This window comes from Dipodomys merriami, unplaced genomic scaffold, assembly GCF_024711535.1.
Source record: "Dipodomys merriami isolate MVZ:Mamm:240054 unplaced genomic scaffold, mDipMer1.0.p SCAF_10, whole genome shotgun sequence".
NCBI classification, from domain to species: Eukaryota; Metazoa; Chordata; class Mammalia; order Rodentia; family Heteromyidae; genus Dipodomys; species Dipodomys merriami.
Window position 1 is genome coordinate 53,451,700 of NW_027202271.1, and position 19,886 is coordinate 53,471,585.

Consider the following 19,886-nt stretch of genomic DNA (forward strand, 5'->3'; position numbering starts at 1 on the left):
CCCTGTGCATGTGCATGTTGGCATGTGTGCACACACACACACACACACACACACACAGTGGTTACTTGGACAACAATGCAAGCAGTTTTAGAAGCAGCTCCAGTACAAAGGATAGACTTCAGCAGTAATGAGATATTTAGTAATAGAAGTCAGAGTAGACCCTGGGGAAGTAATCAAGATAGAAGGCACAAGGGTTGGAAATGCAAACCCAGGGATACCTTTGGACTAGAACTCACAAATCTTCAAAGGGTGGTATCAGAAATACAAAAGGATGGGGGTAAGGATTCTGGCAGGAAAAGATCTATAGCAGGGCATTTGGTTCATCAAGCAAAAAAGATATTTAAGAAGTGAAAGAGATTGAAAATGAGACAAGAAAGATGAAAGGTGTTAGTGGAAGCTGCCAAGATTTTTTTAGTCTTGCAGCAAAAGATTTCTTGGTGAGTGAAAGGATAATCTTTCATAGTAAGGAGGAAGCTGCTTTAAGAAGTACATCTTCAGGCTGGGAAATAGCTCAGTGGTAGAGTGCTTGCCTTGCATGCTAGAGGCCCTGGGTTCGATTCCTCAGCACCACATAAGCAGAAAAGGCCGGAAGTGGTGCTGTAGCTCAAGTGGTAGAGTGCTAGCCTTGAGCTGAAGAGCTGAGGAATAGTGCCCAAGCCCAGAGTTCAGGCCCCACTACTGACAGAAGTCCCTGTGAGACTATTTCCAGTTACCCACTCAAAAACCACAAAGTGGCACTGTGGCTTCAGTGGTAGAGCAGTAGTAGCCTTGAGCACAAAGACTCAGGGACATTGCTCAGGCCCTGAGTTTAAGCCCCACAACTGGCAAAAAAAAAAAAAAAAAAAAAAAAAGCATCTTCTAACAACAATTCTTGGGAAATGTAGACTGCCAAAAAACAAATAAAAGTAGATTGTTTATGAGGCCTTTGTCATTTTATTTAAATGCACACTATCATTTTGAGCCCAATATTTATTCCAACTTAGCACTTCTGATAAAAACGCTACCATAATTTCAAAAAATGCTTATAATGAGAAGGGGTGGGTTAGGAGCGATGGGTGACAATGCTATGACACTTTGTATTCATATACTGTTTTGTAGAATGGGAACTTCTTTGTACAACCACTTAATAAAAAAAATTTCAAAAAAAAATGCTTATAAGGCAAAGTTTGTCTGTGAAACCAGTTCGATCCATCCAGGATCAAACTTGGTTTTTGTTTTCTTTTTCTTTTAAAAGTGTTTTTGATTTTGTTGTTGCTGTTTATTGATTCTGTGTTCCCTTCATCTCATCTCCAAAGTAAATATTCCGTGGGGGCTTCTTCACAGCTAAAGAACTAAAAATGCTCACTGAAATTGTGCTTCAAAGGGAGGACTGATGTAAGTTACTCTGGGCATTTTCTGAAGGCTTCTGTGATTTAGGAAGTCATTTTTACATATTATTGGAAACTATGTGAGCACCACAGGGCAGGACAGTTGTAATTTCTTAAGTCCTGACTCTGGTCCTTGTTAGGTGCATCAGGTTCATTTTCTCATTAAATCCTGAAAATGCTCGATAAGGGGGGTTCTTGTCTCCCTTTTATAGACAATACACTAGACTTTTGAGATACCAGGTAACCAACTTGCTCAACATCACACAGCCAGAGAACAGCAGAACCTATAGGTAAGAAATTGAAAGCAAGATGTGCTATGAAAGACGAAAAAAGTGGCCTCTTTCCTAGTGCCATTGCCATTTTGTATTGCTCGGCATTTTCAGTATTCTGCCATGTTAGGCACTGTGTTACAACTAGGTGAAATGCCATCTAAGAACTGATGATTACAGAAAAGGGTGTGAGGAATTAACTACTCTAGTTAATAAAGCCATCTCAATACAGTTTTAAAAATAGTGATAGAAGAAAAGAGTTAAATTTTGAATATTTACCATGGGCAAAATACAAGGCAAGGCACTTTTCATACATTATTATTGCATTGAAGACTCAATAATAAGAACCTGAGGAAGGCATTGCTAGCCCTATTTTATGCAAAAGGAAGCCAGGGCTCAGAGATGTTGCATTTGTATCCCAAATCATGACATATTGTGAAACAAACCAAAATCAGCCATGAAAGGCTATTTTCTATGTGAGCTCATAAATTTCACTTTCAAGGCTATTTACTAGAATTTAAAGTTATGTGAGCTAAAGAGCATGTCATTAACTTTTTATACCTGCCAGTATAATATAATACCTTGTAACCAGTAGGTAGATACTCAGAAATGGTCATGAGCTGATCACCAATCATAGTGGGTGGACAAAACAGCAATGGCACAAAACCCCAAAAGAACTACCTGTACATTTCTTGTAGGATATATTGAAAACAAAATTATAGAAAATCTTTTTTTTTTTTTTTTTTTTGGTCATGGGGCTTGAACTATGGGCCTGGGTGCTATTCCTCAGCTCTTCAGCTCAAGGCTAACACTCTACCACTTGAGCCACAGCACCACTTCCATCTTTTTCTGCTTATGTGGTGCTGAGGAATCAAACCTAGGGTCTCATGCATGCAAGGCATGCACTCTACCAGAGCCACCTTCCTAGCCCAATATATATATATAGAGAGAAAATCTTTTTAATAACCATATGTATGGTTCAGAGGTTAAAACCTGCCCACACACAAAGGTGGTCATATAAATGCACCTGTGCAGTAGCTGCATGAAACTGACATTTTCACAATGGTTGGTCATGAACAGATTAGTGTTGATAGGGAATAAGCACCTTGGTATTTTAGAAATGTGGATGATACAAAACCAACCATGGAAATTGTTTTCAGGTATAAAAGGTGCTTTTGAAAATAAGTATTCAGGCACATGAGCAAATGCTCAGACAAGGGGCCTGGCTCTTTTTGTGGTCTGGGTGTGATTTTTTTTTTCTCATGGCAAAAAAGAAATCCTTAGCACACCCTGCTTCTTTCACATCTGGAGATTTGAGAAGTCGTGCTGTCTGCCAAGGGTTTCTGGTGGTGGTGTTGCTCTAATACTCCAGTGTCACAGTCTTGGTTTTGAGGTATTCGTTCAGAGCTTCCTCACCTATGGCAGAAAAGAACAGTTGATAACTGTGTTCAAAAGGTGGATATGGCTGGACGTTGATGGCTCATGCCTGTAATCCTAGCTCCTCAGCATCTCAGGATCACAGTATGAAGCCAGTCTGGGCAGGAAAGTCCATGAGACTCTTACCTCCAATAAACTACCAAAATAAGCTAGAAGTGAAGTTTCAGGAAAGCCCATGAGACTCTTTTTTTTTGGGGGGGGGGGGGTCCGGTCGTGGGGCCTGAACTCTGGGCCTGGGCACTGTCCCTCAGCTCTTCAGCTCAAGGCTAGCACTCTACACTTGAGCCACAGCGCCACTTCCGGCTTTTTTCTTTTTGCTTATGTGGTGCTGAGGAATCGAACCCAGGGCCTTGAGCATGCAAGGCAAGCGCTCTACCACTGAGCCACCTTCCCAGCCCCCATGAGACTATTATCTTCAATAAACTACCAAAAAAAAAAAAAAACCAACAAAAACAAAACAGAAGTGAAGCTATAGATCACTACAGATCACTATAGCACTAGCCTTGATTGAGCAAGCCTCCTGAGTAGCTAGGATTACAGGCATGAGTCATCAGTGCCCGGCTAAGAAGCACTTTTACTGTTGCCAATACGCTGAGAAAAATCATCAGGAAAGAGAAAATGTGAAATATACCCCAGATGAACCAAACCTACCACTCAGCTGTAATTTCAGTAAATCACAAGCGTTTCATATGCTGAAAAAGGTAGGACTATGGAGAATAAGATTCGGGGCTGGGAAGGTGGCTCAGTGGTAGAGTGCTTGCTTTGCATGCATGAGGCCCTGGGTTCGATTCCTCAGCACCACATAAGCAGGGGAAAAAAAGCCGGAAGTGGTGCTGTGGCTCAAGTGGTAGAGCGCTAGCCTTGAGCTGAAGAGCTGAGGGACAGCGCCCAGGCCCTGAGTTCAGGCCCCACGACCGGACCTCCCCTCTCTCTCCCCAAAAAAGATTAAGATCCATGGCCAGACTGCCTAGCTTCACTTCTGTCTGCCAGAGCCTGCCTGTGTGGCTTTGGGAAGTTCAATGGACAGTGTAACTGTCCCCTGGAATAACTGACAGTGGCTTGTGCTCATACAGGTTAGGTACTTTTAGAAAGAAAGGGCCTGCTGCAAATGTAGCATTCATAGCTATTGCTTGAAAGGTGCTGCTGCTACAGTGAATCACATTTTAGGCTTTCACAAACTAAGTTCCCAGGCTCCCAACCCTTACCCCCTGCAGACTTAATTCAACCTTGGAAGCAGCCAAAGCCAGGATTCAGCATTGGAAGTAGTCATTGCCTTCCACCCACTTTCTTTTCTTGGTTCTATTTAGTCCTGCAGAATCTAAACCAAGCTGGTTGTGATGGCAAATGTCTATAATCTCAGCACTGGAAAAGCTGGGGCGAAAGGATTATGAGTTCAAAGTCAATCTGTGCTATATGATTTTATGTTTATAAAACAAAACCAAAATCTAAACCAAGTTTATGCTAAACATCAGATAAAAAGAATCCATTTTTAATCAATATTTGAATCGATACATTGCTAGTCTTTTTTTCCTTTCAGTATTAATCTTTGGAAAATAAGGAGAATGCACTTTTTCTGTATGTTGTGTTTAATGAAAATATTGGACAGTTTCCTTTTTTGTACCAGAGTTGAGGCTTGAACTCAGGGCCCTTTTCTCAGCTTTTTCTGCTCATGGCTAGTGTTTTACCATTTGAGCCATATCTCCCATTTTAGCATTTTGCTAGTTAATTAGAGATAATAGTCTCTTGGACTTTTCTGCCTGGGCTGGCTCTGAACATCAGTCTCTTATTTTAGCCTTCTGAGTAGCTAGGATTATAGGCTACCAGTACCTGGTTTGAACAGTTTTTTAATATCAATTTCCCATGTAAGCCTGGATCCTGCTGCCATGCAGGAAATGCTCAAGTTTTCCTGTGATGGGGCTGGAACAGATGTGTGTCACAGAAAACCAACCATACATACCCAGGTCTTTTCCAAAGCCAGATTGCTTCACCCCACCAAATGGGGCAGCCACGTCCGTCTTGTTGTATGTGTTAATAAAAACGGTCCCTGCTTCCAGCTTTTCACTCACGTACATGGCCTTGTTTATGTCTCTTGTGAAAACCCCTGAGGCCAGGCCATACTCTGTGCTGTTTGCTCGCTGCAGCACTCCATCAATGTCCCTGCAAGAGGTGTCCAGAAAGACATAGAACTTCATTACATGTAAAGCAGAATTCTATGCTGTCAAATGTTTCCTCTCTCTGCTAGAAAACTTCACTGCCACCTCTTTTGATGTTTTTTTTTTCCCCTGCCAGTCCTGGGGCTTGAATTCAGGGCCTGGGCATTGTTCCTGAGCTTTTTCTTTCTCCAGGATAGCACTCTACCACTTGAGCCATAGTACCACTTTTGGCTTTTTCTGTGTGGTACTGAGTAATTGAACCCATGGCTTCATGCATGCTAGCAAATACTCTACCACTAAGCCACATTCCCAGCCCTATTTTGATTTTTATAAATGAAATATTCCAGGCTTTTATGGAAAGAAAGCCATATGGAAATATTGAAACTAGAATACGCATCAGGCAACACCTTTTAAGTCTGATCTGAAGTATGTGATCTTTGCAGATTTCGTCAGTGGTTATCACTCACATCTCCCATTCCTGGATTTTCAGAACATTTGTTTGGTTGGTTTGTTTTGATTTTTTGTTCATCTCTTCAGATTCTGTGCATGTAGTACAAAATTCCTTCACTTTTGGGGGGCAAGGGCAGTACTGGGGCTTGAACTCAGTCCTGGGCACTGTCCCTGCGCTTTTTTGCTCAAGGCTAGTACTCTACCACACCACAGCTTTACTTCCAGCTTTTTGGGTGGTTAATTGGAGATAAGAGCCTCATAGGCTTTCCTGTCTGGGTTGGTTTTGAAAGCAAGCCTCAGATCTTAGCATCCTGCATACCTAGGATTACAGCCGTGAGCCACTGCCTCTCAAGCTCCTTCTCGGCTTCCCTTGGAGCCTCTTTCAGGAGTCTCACCAGGCCTGTCATGGAGGTGGCAGTGTGATGTGGTTTAGAGAGAGGGTTCTTCAGCCAGCTAGGCTGTTTAGGAGAACGCTATCACCCATGCCTTCATCTATTCTTGTGACAAATGGAAATAAGATGAGTATGCAATGAACTAAAGTGCCTTGAACACAATAACTACCCCATAAAAGCTGTAACCAGGGTGTAGAGCTTGTTTAACTTGTCATGTAATCATCGTTCACCCTCCATAAACTAGAGGACAGCAGCTCCCAAGAGCAAGGGTAATGCCTCTCTGCATACTATGGATTCTTTATACTAAAGATAATGTCTGGTATTTCTTCATACTATGATGTTATATCACATGACAGCAAATTCAGCTACATAAACGGAGAATATAGCTTGGCACAGTTGGCTCATACCTGTAATCTTAACTAGTGAGGTTGAGATCTGAGGATCACACTGCAAAGCCAGCCCTGGGCAACAAAGTCCCTGAGACTCATCTCCAATTAACCACCAGAAAACCAAAAATGGCACCATGGCTCAAGTGGTAGAGCACTAACCTTAAATGAAAAGCTCAAGGATGGGGCCCAGGCCCTGAGTTCAAGCCCCATTACCAAAAAAAAAAAAAAAAGAATATAGTAATACTTTAAGCAGAGTCTGGTAATTTCTCTGCCTTTTGACTGTAGTATACAGTTCTTCAGTACCTGACAGGGATTAGTTCCAGGACCGTCATAGATAACTGTTAGGCCCAGTTTAGCCAAATTAACTCCATTTTTTGTCTAGGCAGCCATTTGGTTTGTAAAGCATAAGTGTGAGCTCACCTTGCCCGCACCTGTTGTTTGTGCAGTAAGGGCAAGCCGCCCTTGTCTGTAAGGGAACCAAAAAAAGTTAGAAAAAAACCCAGACAAAGTCTGTCAGTAGTCAGCCTTTGTCCCCTCTCCATCCTTGCTAAAAAGCAAAAGAACATCTCTCCCTTAGTCAAGTTTACCAAGCTGGTAGATTTGCAGAAGGCTACTGACAACTTTGAGGCTTATCACCAGCTGCACTGAGTTGCTTTATTAGTCAGGAACTTGTAATAAAAATAATTTCTGTAATTGTGTCAATAGCATTGATAGTATTGGTCATGCTGACCAAGTCAAGATTATGTTTTGCCTGTGCTCCTGTGACTCAAGGCTATGTTTTTGCTATGTTTTGCTTCTGTAACCTTGCTTGCTTGCCTCAGGAACAGAGCCCAGAAAAACAAAGGCGAGAATCAGGTCAGGTGGAGGCGTCCAATCAGTAAAAAACCATATATGTAACCCTTCTGTTTTAACCAATAAGAGTAAAATTAGCTCATACCTGCTACATGTTTACAGTTAGTTTGTGGTTTTGCCCTATAAAAATTAGCTGTGAGACTAGGTGGGGTGGCTCTCTCCATAGAGATGGCCCTGACCGGTCAGTTTGAGTCTCGATGCTTGGCGTGAAACAAAGCTTTGCTTGACTTTTGAATTGTATCAGCTTCGTTCCTTTGATCAAGGACCTTAGCAATAACAAAATCTGTATGAAGTATTTGCATCTAATCTACAACATCATTCTGTATACTGTCAATCATCTCAAAAGGACTTGTTATTCTTTTTTTTTTCTCTGTTGTGGGGCTTGATCTCTGGCCCTGGGTGCTGTCCCTGAGCTCTTCAGCTCTACTGCTTGAACCATGGCACCACTACTGTTTTTCTGGTTTATTGGAGTTAAGAATCTCATGGACTTTCTTGCTGGGTCTGTCTTTGAACCTCAATCCTCAGATCTCAGTCTCCTGAGTAGCTAGGATTATAGGCATGAGCCACCGGTGCCCGACTTAGGACATGTTATTCTTGACAGCATGTAAATGCCATGTAAATAGTTGTACTGTATTATTTATATAAAAATGATAAGAAAAACATCTCTACAGGTTCAGTACAGATGCAGTTGTTTTAAAAGTATTTTCAGTCTGAGGTTGGTGGAATTGCAGATGTGAACCTTGGATACAGAGGGCCTGCTGGATATACACTCTCCTGTAAGAGGAGTAATGGTTGAATCTACTTCCAGTGTGCCCAACATAGTGTGTGAGAGCCCGAAAATCCAAGCTGTGAAAAACCCAGAAAGGACTGGGAGTTTGGAATGCCTTCTCCCAATGTACTCTCAGAATACTGAGAGTTTTCCTGGAAAAGTCAATCAGTCCTGGCTTAATGGGAACTCAGATTCTACCCTAAACTGTGGGATCCTAAGGATAGACTTAGGTCTATGCAAATTGTAGGCTGTTTACTGTTTATCTCTCTTTCCCAGAATAAGAAGGTCACCTACCACTTGTATACAAACTATTGTCACATGTTGAAGTTTGTACCTTGCTTCCTTGCACAAGACCAATAAAAACCTTGATTAATGGAACCTTGGGATCTGTTACCAGAGGAAAGCTACAGGTCCTCTGGTGCCCCAAAACTCAGTTCCATGGGCCAGTCTCCATTATTGTGTTGCTCCCAGTTGCAGGGGATTAAGGAACACATGGGGAGGGGGGTTTGCAACAATAGTGTGTCTCATCTTTTGGTGTGAGATTCTAATGCTTGCACACATGCATACTCTACAACATGACCAGTAAATACAAGCCAAGCACTTTACCTGGTGCTCCTGCAAAGAAACAGGACCGTCCCCAAACTGGAGGAAAGCTTTTTTGTGCTGTATTTGTTGAGATACAGCACAGGTTTCAGCCTTATACCTTCCCAGAGGTCTTGATATACATAATTTCAAAAATTTCACAGAAAAACGTGGAACCTAAGGTGGAGAGAGTTGAGACTCTCCTTAAATTCTCACATTTCATGATGCGTTGAACATAGTAGGGACCATGTGTTTATAGACTGGACTAGAGACAGAAAGATGATAATTTGTGCCTGAAAGAACATACATACCCATTTGGAAATTTAGAAATGACCATAATTGGTCCAAAGGATTCCTCTTTGGCAAGGTACATGTGGTCTTCCACATCTGTGAACACAGTGGGTTCCATAAAAAAGCCTTTATGGACAAAGAAGAAGACATTAATTGTAAGTAAAGTCACACTTTCAATTCAGAATTGTCTCAGTTAATTCCATTATAATTTTCTTCACTCTGTCTTAGTAAAATTAGGAAGAGTTTTGCATTTTTATTTGATACTGGCATTCCTTACTTCATGTTTTATTTTGTTTTGGTCAGTCATGGGGCCTGAACTCTGGGGCCTGGGCACTGTCCCTCAGCTCTTCAGCTCAAGGCTAGCACTCTGCCACTTGAGCCAGAGCACCACTTCTGGCTATTTCTGCTTGTGTGGTGCTAAGGAATCAAACCCAGGGCTTCATGCATGCAAGGCAAGCACTCTACCACTGAGCTACCTTCCCAGTCCTGTGTGTCTGTTTGTTTTTGTCAGATATTGGGCTTGAACCCAGAGCCTGGGCACTGTCCCTGAGCTTTTGTGCTCAAGGCTTATGCTCCACCACTTGAGCCACAGAAAACTCCTGGTTTTCTGGTGGTTAATTGGAGATTAGGGTCTCATGAACTTTCCCACCCAAGCTGGCTTCAAACTGCTATCCTTAGATATTAGCCTCCTGAGTTGCTGGGATTACAGGCATAGCCACCAGTGCCTGGCTTTGGTTCTTACACTTCTGTTCACTGATGTTCTGTTCAGAACTGATGCTCAGAAGATTGATAATCAGCCTCAGGTGATGACAAGCTGACATGCCAGTGTAAAGATGTATTTTTCTTCTTGTGAATGGTGAGCCATCTTTGATGCCTCTTGATACTACCAGCTCCCTCTCAACCTTTTCCTAACAACTGCAGCCTCCCTGGCCAGTCATTTCTTGAATCAATTACTTCATCTATTACATGCAAAATGTTTATTTTTCTTCCTACTATATCACTTCATTTCTACATTAGTTAGCAGGGACTCTTAGATACTTTTACCAGCTACTCAGTCACCTAGAAATCCAGTTCACACAGGGAAATAGAGGATAAATAAGTCATCTTTTTCTTGTAATTACCAATGTTCATAGTAAGGTATTGGTGCACAATCTGCCAGTAAAAAATTAATGGTTGTTTATCTCTCTCTGGTTTTGAGAATCATGGCATGGAACCATTCACATATTTTAGCAACAGGCAATAGGAGTAAGTCTTTCAGAGGTTCCATTGGCCAAGATTAAATCTCACAGTGCCAAGAATCAAGATCACCATTGCTCTTCATCACCAGTGAAGAGCCTGCCATATCCATTTTGTCATGCCATGGTCTTGTAAAACTGTGTTCATTTGCTCTTACTATATCTAGGAAGAACATGCAACTCTGAAGAATTGTGTTGGCCAAGGCACCACAGCTTGTAGGCGACTAGATGCAGACATTAATTGTTACAGATTTAACTAATTGATTTGTTATATTAATTTGCATTACAGATGCCATTATTTACTTTTACGGCAAATGGTGCTAAAGTGGAAATTGTTAGCATCCTACCCCATAAGCCTCCTATAGAGGTGATCTTACCTGGTCTTTGAACTTGTCTTCCTCCATATACCAATGTGGCCCCTTCCTTCACTCCAGCTTCACAGTATTGTAGGAGCTTTTCCAAGTGGGCCTTATGATTTTGGGGCCCATGATCAGTAGATCTGTCAAGTGGATCACCAATTTTCATCTTTTTAATTTCTTCCACCTGTATATTACCCAGTCCACAAAACACAATATACTGTTAATAAGGATGGATGCCCTTGACTGAGTTTCTACTGTGTGGTGGGTGTTGTACTAGCTCCTTGTAAATGTGCTGTCATTCAGTCTTCATGGTGGCACTGGAGGTATATTATTTCAGTCTTACAGAAAAAGAAATGGATACCTTAAAGAGATTAAGTAACACAAGTGCACACAAGCACCACCTACAGTGTTTTCAAAGCCCAGGTTCTTGAAAGCCCAAGTTCTCAGCTTTGTAAATAATATAAGCTACATATACTACCTTAAATTTATCCTGAGTGTTGGTCCATTAAATAGCAAGCTGCTGTTCTGTAATTTTCACTAATACAGCACATGTGTTCACTTCATGGTAAAGGGATTTCTACAATGACTACATTGTTATCTTCCTCTTCTCAAATATGGCATACCTGTGAAATTCTTGTAGCATAGTCATGCCAAATGAACTGCTATAATGTTAGAATGTTCTGATGAGAAATAGTCCCTTTTCCCCCTTTTGTGCTGGTACTGGGACTTGAACTCAGGGCCTCATATTCTCACTGGACTCTTGCCCAAGGCTGGTACTCTACCACTTGAGCTACACCTTCACTGCCAGCTTTTGGCTGGTTAATTGGAGATAAGAGTCTCACCAACTTTTCTGCTCAGGCTGGCTTTGAGCCATGATCCTCAGATCTCAACCTCCTGAGTAGAAAGGATTACAGGCATGAACCACAGCTGAAAAAGTATGAATCAGTTGTGACCATCACTGGCATGTTTGTGTAACTGCTTCTTGTGCTCCTTAGTTGTCATAATCTATATCTGGGCTTTCTAATACAAACTCCAACTCCAGTCAGAAGAATGAATGGGAGTTACAATGACCCCATGGGCCATGAACTTGAATATACACCCAGCAATAATGATCTCTCAATGCCTGGCACAGAGTTCTGTGCTGGATTAGAAGCTCTGAGAAGGCAGGGGGCACATCTTCCCTCTTCTCTTTTGTGCCCTCAGCATCTAGCACATTGATATTTGGTCTTAAATAAGCTCTCAAATAATTGTTAAATGAATGCAAAGAGTATGTGTGCAAACCCTGTTTGGTGATGGACTGATACAGTAACTTTTTGAAATGTCAAGTTGTAGCTGACACCAAAACCCACAACTATGCAATTATGTAAACTGGATTCTGTAGAGACACAAACTGAATTATACTGTGATAGCTAGGAGGCAGCTGCCCATTATGTGCCTCTCTGACCTGCTTGTTATTCACTCTCTGGTTATCTGGTCTGTTGGGATGTAGGAAGTTGCCTTGGAGGGTAGTGTTTATGGATTCATGATCCAATTACAGGGGCTACTTATTGTTATTTTAGTGACAGAAATTATATTCTGTCATTTTTAACTGTAAATTGGGGATTTGAAAGGATTGAGTAACATATCTCTATAGTCAATGTATTGTACGAAATTCTGGGAGTGTAACTTGCACAAGTATCAAGGTGTAACATACTTCAAATGAGAGTATACTCTTACATGTATATATAATATATATTATATAATGTGATATATGCACTATTATATGTGATCTATTGTATATGTGTTATATATTAGATATATATTATATACATATGTGATATTGGGGATTTGAACTTAGGGCTTCACATTTGCTAAGTAGGCACTCTAACCACTTAAGTCACAGTCCTGAGCCCTTAAGTATATTTTATTAAGGTTTTAAAAAAATATATAGATCTATAGCTTATTACTAAGAAAATCATAAGCACATATAAAGGAAAAATCATATAATAAAACCCATGTATTCATTATCCAACATCAATAACTACCAACTCATGGCCAATTTGTTCCCCTACACCCTCTGCTCCTGGGTTATGTTGATAAAAATTCCAGACCTTATAAATTCTAATCTGTAAATATATCAGTATATAGCTCTGTTAAATATAACTTTTCTTTTTTCCTTCCTTCCTTCCTTCCTTCCTTGCTTCCTTCCTTGCTTCCTTCCTTCCTTCCTTCCTCTCTTTTTTGCTAGGAATAGAACCTGGGCCCTTGTGCATGGTAAGCACTTACTCTACCATACGCTATGCTCCAAATAGGGCTAATTTTTTAAAATTTTATTTTATTGTAAAGATGCTGTACAGAGGGGTTACAGTTACATGAGTAAGGTAATGAGTACATTTCTTGTTAAACATTGTTCCCCCCTCCTTTGTTTTTTTCCTACTATCTCTTTCCCCTCCCTCACTCTCCCCCAGGACTAATATTTTTTAACATAACAATAATAATGCTATCATTCCCCCCCCCAAATCATGAATAACCCCACAGGTACTTTTCTAGCAAAAAAAAAAAGTCATTTGTATATAACTCAGAATCACTTTGAAAATAACTCACCACTTTTGTCACAAATTCATCATGGATGGATTCTTCCACAAACAACCTCCCAGCTGCAATGCAGTTCTCTCCTTTGTTGAAAAACACCGCACCCATGCCCTTCAGCCGTGGAAAAGAAAGTAAGTTAAAACTGCTCAATAAGTCATGCTTGACTAAAATTGTACACATGGGGAAGGAGGTGGTGTTCAAAGCTGCTGACAGCATAGATACTCAGTTTTGATCTGGCTGTTTTTTTTTCTTGTGCCAATACTGGGGGGCTTCAATTCAGGGCCTTTCGTTCAGCATTTTTTCTTTCTACTGGCATTCTACCATTTAAACTATGCCTCTAGTTTCTGCTTTTTGCTCATCACTAAGGGATAAGATTCTCATGGATTTGTCTACCTGGGCTGGCTATGAACCAAGATCCTCAGATCTTAGCCTTCTGGGTAGTTAGGATTATAGGTGTGAACTGCTGGTACCCAGCCTCTAGTCTGGTTTTATTCCATGAACAGTTTTTAAAAATACATGTGAGTAAGGATATACTTGTATACAAATTTTGTGTTTTAAGAAAATATTGATTATTCTACAATTTAAAATGTAATAGAAAAGATTAAAAAATAAAATGTAATAGGACACCTGTGGCTCATGCCCATTATCCTAACTACTCAGGAGGCTGATATCTGAGGATCATGATTGGAAGCCAGCCAAGGTAAGAAAGTCCATGAGACTCTTATCGCTAATAAACTACTCAGAAAAAGCTGAAAGTGCAGCTTTTGCTCAAAGGTAGAGAACTAAACTTGAACACAAAAAGTCTCAGGGATCTGAATTCAGGCCCCATGACTGACCAAAAAGAAAAAAAGTAATATTTATATATTACATTTTATCTTAAAACCTCCCCATTAAATCACATACCACAAATGTTTAGAAAGCCTCCATTCATTTGGCCATAAAAGCAAAATCTTTCTTTTTCTAGTGTAGTGGTATTGGGATTTGAACTTAGGATATTGTACTTGCTTGGTTTACTTGCTAGGCTGCCACTCTACCACTCAAGCCACACCTATACCCCTATCTTTTTTACTGGTTCATTGGAGATGAAGTTTCATAGACTGCTAGTCCCAGGCTGGCTTTAAGCTATGATTCTCAGATCTCAACCTCCTGAGTAACTAGGATTACAGGCATGAGCCACCAGAACCCAGCTGAAAATCCCCCCTCTTATTTTCAGTGAGCTTAAATGCATTTTATTTTTAGACATCTTACGTGATTTTTTTTTCTTGCTTAAACATGATCTCCAAAGAAATCACTGCCAAAAGGAAATGGAGTGCTCATAAGGACATCAGTCCCATGTGTCTTAAGCAGGTTGAGTGGGGATGACAAGCCAGCTCCAGTCAGGATGACAAGTAGGGAGATTCAAAGTACTTGTCCAGGGGCTGGGAAGGTGGCTCAGTGGTACAGCGCTTGCCTTGCATGCCTGAGGCCCTGGGTTCGATTCCTCAGCACCACATAAGCAAAAAGAAAAAAGCCGAAAGTGGCGCTGTGGCTCAAGTGGGAGAGCTCTAGCCTTGAGCTGAAGAGCTGAGGGACAGCGCCCAGGCCCAGAGTTCAGGCCCCACGACCGGACCCCCCCCCCAAAAGAAAACAAAACAAAACAACAACAACAAAAACAAAGTACTTGTCCAGTTAGCTAAGATTTTCCATTCCTAACCCATCCTTAAGAAACATCCTACATGGAGACAAAACCTCCTCCCAGATGTCTGGGAGGGCAGCCATGCCATGCAGTTTCATTTCACCAATGAAAACCTGGTCGTCATTGCAATTGGCAAAAATGTGCTTGACTTTCTCGCAGCCCTGTGGTAAAAGTTTTTACCCTTCCTGGTGGCTTGTCTTTGAGTGATTTCATGTTGCCTTTTCTAAATCCAGTTGCTAATTTACCTCCAGGAAATTTCTCTGAACTGAGTTAAAAATATAACAGGCACTTGAAATAATTCATATTTCTTCTTTTATGGCATGAACAAGGACTCTTCCAGGATAGGGAACCTTTTCTTTTTTTTTCTGATGAGTGCCAATTGGATTTTTGTGTGTGTGTATGCAGGTCCTGGGGCTTGAACTCAGGTTCTGAGGCATTGTCCCTGAGCTTTTGTGCTCAAGGCTGGTGTTTTATCACTTTGAGCCACACTTCCATTTCTGGCTTTTTGGTGGTTAAGAGTCTCACAGAGTTTTCTTCCTGTGCTAGCTACTCAGGAGGCTGAGATCTGAGGATGGCAGTTCAAATCCATCTTGGGAAGACAAATCCATGAGATTCTTATCTTTCATTAACTAGCAAAAAGTCAGAACCAGAGGTATTGGCTCAAGTGGCTGACCTATGAGCAAGAAAGTCAAGTGAGAGCACAAGGCACTGAGTTCAAGCCTCCTGATGGGCACACACATAAAAAAGTGTGAGATAGAAAAGATACGATGCTTTAAAAATTTGTAACAGAGTATGTTACAGTTAACAACATTTACTTCCCCCATCTTCTCCCCCCACCACCACCAGCTTTTCTGGAAGGCTTTGAAAAGCTTTAAGAAATCCAGATGTCCAATGGAATACTGATCCAATGTCAGTCTAGGCAATCCCAGCCACTGTTCATCCCTAACGTGTCCAGCTAGGCCTGGCCACAGGAGTGCTTGCATCTCCTTGTCCCATTTTTCCACCTGTGGTCTCAGTGAACAGTGGTCTTAGCACCTGGGCAGAAGATAGCACAGAGCTTAGAACATCCTGTGCTTCTATCAGAGCTACCAGATCATTCAGCACAAACCATTCCCAAGTTGGCTCACTGTTAGCCCATGTCTCAGAAAAATATATTGCTAATCTCTCTATCTCTCTCTGTCTCTCTGTCTCTGTCTCTGTCTCTGTCTCTCTGAAGTCTCATTATGTTGCCCAATATGACCTTGAACTTCTGGGCACAAGCCATTTTCCCGCCTTAGCCTCTTAAGTATCGGGACTATAGATGTGCATTTTATTGTATCTACTAGTGTCTCTAGCCTTTGATTTGTCAAGCAGATAAAGGGCTGGAGGGGTGCGTTATCAGGAGAAAACTTATAACTATCATCATGATATCCTTGAAACTTCTTGATATGGTTGGTGTGATTTACATCCCATTTTAAAACATTTTAATTCAGAGAAATTATAAACATTTTATTTAAAAAATTAATTGCTTGAGCCAGGTGCTGGTGGCTCATGCCTGTAATCCTAGCTACTCAGGAGGCTGAGATCTGAGGATCACAGTTCAAAGCCTGGCCAAAAGAAAAGTCTGTGAGGGCTGGGAAGGTGGCTCAGTGGTAGAGCACTTGCCTTTCATGAATGAGACCCTGGGTTCGATTTCCCCAGCACCACATAAGCAAAAAGAAAAAAGCCGGAAGTGGCACTGTGGCTCAAGTGGTAGAGCGCTAGCCTTGAGCTGAAGAGCTGATGGACAGCGCCTAGGCCCAGAGTTCAGGCCCCACGACCAAAAAGAAAAAAGCAAAGAAAAGTCTGTGAGACTCATATCTCCAATTAACCACCAGAAAACCAGAAGTGGCACTGTGACTCAAAGTAGTAGAGCAGTAGCCCTGAGAAAAAAAGCTGAGGGACAGTGTCTAGGCCCTGAGTTCAGCCCCATGACTGATTTTTTAAAAAAATTAATTGCTTGAAATGGAGGTGTAGCCAGCAGAAGAGTATCAACTGTGATTGGAAAAAGCTGAGTGAAAGACTTTGAGTTCAAGCCTCTGTTTTATCCTAAGAACTATGTGTTCTTAGGATAAAAAGATAGTTTCTATTTATAACTAGACAAAGCAAGTCTCATTTGAAGACCTCCAACAAAGGAGATGGTGTGTTTTAGGAGTGGCAACTGTGTACTTGACTTTGACCCCCTTACCATTCGCACAGCCTTGTCCAGTTCACAGTCATTGAATATTATAAGAGGAGACTTGCCCCCAAGCTCAAGGGAAACTTTCTTCAAGTTGCTCACAGCACAGCTAGAGGAAAATAAATGGGGAGCAAACATTTAGTGTCTGTGTGTCTGTCTTTCCCTTCCTCTCTTTTGCTTTTCTAAACTGTAAGTTACCACTTGGTATGGAAAACTAAATGGAGCCCCAGAGGGGAAGAAAGGAAAGGAAAGGGAAGAAGATAGTAGTATATGAGAGGAAAGGGAACAGAAACCTGGCTTAACAGGCTTGTTACCAAAGGAGACATCAACACCAGTACCTCTTCATGATTTGTTTGCCAATCGTGGTGGAACCAGTGAAACCAAGTTTGCGGATGTCGGGGTGCTCAGAAAGGTGCTGTCCTGCTATGCCCCCTGTGGAATCAGGGGATAATACCTGAATTATATTTTGCATGAATGAAAAGATGACTCAGGTCTTACTTACATTAGAGTATCTTTGACTTCACTGAAATAGACTAGTAGACTTTCATTTAAATCTCAGATTTACATTTTTGGTATGAATTGCAAATGGATAAAAATCTAAAATCGCATGTCTCATGCAATTATCGGCCCCAGAAATTCAAATGAATGTTGTGGTTTGAATTCAAAGTGTCCCCAAAGCTCCATTATTGGGGCTTGGTTGGGCTTTTGGGGAATGGTTGGGTCCTGAGGGCTCTGACCTAATCAATGGGGCATTCTCTTGATGGATTCATAATCTGAAGGCACTATTGAGCAGTGGTGAAGGGTTAGAGGTAGGGCTTGGATGAAGTCGGTCATTGGCTACATGTCCTTGGGGCTGTGTCTTATCCTGCCCTTTCTGCATTAGTTTTGCTCTCTACTTCCTGTCTACCATGAGGTGAACAGCTCTCCTCTGCCATGTGGTCCTGCTGCCATGATGTTCTGTCAAAGTTCATGGGGCCAAGTGACCACGATTTGAACCCTTGGAACCATGAACCAAATAATCCCTCCTTTTAAGCTATTTCTGTCAGGTATTTGGTCACAGTGTTGCAGAATCTGACTAATATAATGGGTAAGCCTTGCTTGTGATTTTTCCAAAGCAGTTACTCAAAATCAAATAGACTATCTTAGGGAAGTTTTACAGAATAATCTTCTCTACGCCCTTTCTCCATACTGTATTTCCACTTTAAGAGTTTCAGCACCTGGTTAAATATATTTTTACTTGGTAAGCTGTATTTAGTTTTAATTCAGGCTAAGACCCAGCAGGAAAACAAGCAATCAGCCACCCCCATACCATCCGTTAGTTATAGAAAACTGGGTCATTAGAGGGTTTACCTGAGCCAGGAATGATGTTGATTACCCCCTTTGGAAAGCCAGCTTTCACAGACAGTTCTGCAAACTTCAAAGCAGTCAAGGGCGTGACCTGACAGAGACAGACAGCAATTATCATCTTCAGACTCTGGCCTCTGCTATCCACTAGTACAAAGCTTCTCTTAATGGCTGTCCAAGAGCTCATTTGATTTTGACTTTACAATGTTTGAGTTTTATTTTAACACAATTTCAGACTTACATCAAAGATACCAAAATAGTATAATGAATTCCTTACATCTTTGTCACTCTGACCCCTCAAGTGTTAATCGTTTGCACATTTGCTTTACCTTCTGTCTGCATGTAAATACATAGAGGAGATTGATTACCTAGAGGACATGATGAGGTGTGGAGGGCACTGTTTAAGACATATAAGATCCTGTTTGTCTCTTTTCTAGACACCTTTCTTTCTTTCTTTCTTTCTTTCTTTCTTTCTTTCTTTCTTTCTTTCTTTCTTTCTTTCTTCCTTTCTTTCCTCCTTCCTTCCTTTCTTTCTTTCTTTCTTTCTTTCTTTCTTTCTTTCTTTCTTTCTTTCTTTCTTTCTTTCTTTCTTTCTTTCTTCTTTCTTCCTTCCTTCCTTCCTTCCTTCCTTCCTTTCTTCCTTCCTTCCTTCCTTTTTTTGTCAGTCATGGGACCTGAACTCTGGGTCTGGGTGCTGTCCCTCAGCTCTTCAGCTCAAAGGCTAGCATTCTACCACTTGAGCCACAGCACCACTTCTGGCTTTTTTTCTGCTTGTGTGGTGCTGAGGAATGGAAACCAGTCCCTCATGCATGCAAGGCAAGCACTCTACCACTGAGCCACCTTCCCAGCCCTCTATACACATTTCTTAACACCAAGAAAGTCTTCTACACTAGGCACCAGTAGCCCATGTCTGTTAATCCTAGCTACTCAGGAGGTTGAGATCTGAGGATTGTGGGTCAAAGCCAGCCCAGGCAGATAAGTCCATCAGACTCTTATTTCCAATTAACCACCAGAAAACTGGAAGTGGTGCTGTGGCTCAAGTGATAGTGTGTGGCTCAAGTGAAGAACTCAGGGACAGTGCCCAGGCCCAGAGTTCAAGCCCCAGGACTGACCAAAAAAAAAAAAAAAGTCTTCTACATAACGAAAGGAAAATTTCCAAAATTAAGAAAGGAATAATTGATAGAAAACTTAATCTACATTCCTTATTTACATTTCCCAAGTTGTTCTAATGATGTCTTTTACTACAAAAGAAAATCCAAGATTATGCATTGCATTCAGTTTTTTTTTTCTGTCATCCCTTCATCTGGGAGAGTCTGAATTTTCTGTTTTATGACACTGACAGTTTTGAGGGGTTATTTCACTCAGTATTGCTTACCCTGAGTTTGCCTAAAGTTGCTTCATGATTAGATTCCTGTCATGCACTTGGGCAATAATCCAATCCATACCCAGAGGATGCTGGTTTTATGGGTCTACTCTGGAGCCAGGTGCTGCAGAACAATCCCAGGCCTGGAAGTGTTAACTATGATCACTTTGCAAAGATTTGACTCTCTGCCA

General features: G+C 41.4%; 1 protein-coding gene across 4 annotated transcripts in view; it reads right to left on the minus strand.

Moving 5' to 3' along the window:
- Window positions 1-25: 25 nt before the first annotated feature.
- The window catches only part of LOC138806243 (mitochondrial 10-formyltetrahydrofolate dehydrogenase), a 46,873-nt gene continuing 27,012 nt past the window's right edge, over window positions 26-19,886 (minus strand). For 3 of the 4 annotated variants that reach the window (XM_069991782.1, XM_069991792.1, XM_069991799.1), the window contains 8 exons: window positions 18,339-18,426; window positions 17,327-17,420; window positions 16,998-17,097; window positions 13,129-13,227; window positions 10,564-10,729; window positions 8,972-9,077; window positions 5,031-5,230; window positions 26-3,052 (listed from right to left, as the gene is read on the minus strand). In XM_069991782.1, the coding sequence (XP_069847883.1) occupies window positions 2,997-3,052; window positions 5,031-5,230; window positions 8,972-9,077; window positions 10,564-10,729; window positions 13,129-13,227; window positions 16,998-17,097; window positions 17,327-17,420; window positions 18,339-18,426 (909 nt within the window). In that variant the 3' untranslated portion in view covers window positions 26-2,996. Of the gene's footprint in view, window positions 3,053-5,030; window positions 5,260-8,971; window positions 9,078-10,563; window positions 10,730-13,128; window positions 13,228-16,997; window positions 17,098-17,326; window positions 17,421-18,338; window positions 18,427-19,886 lie in introns of those variants that run through there. The other variant, XM_069991787.1, reaches the window with a different exon arrangement.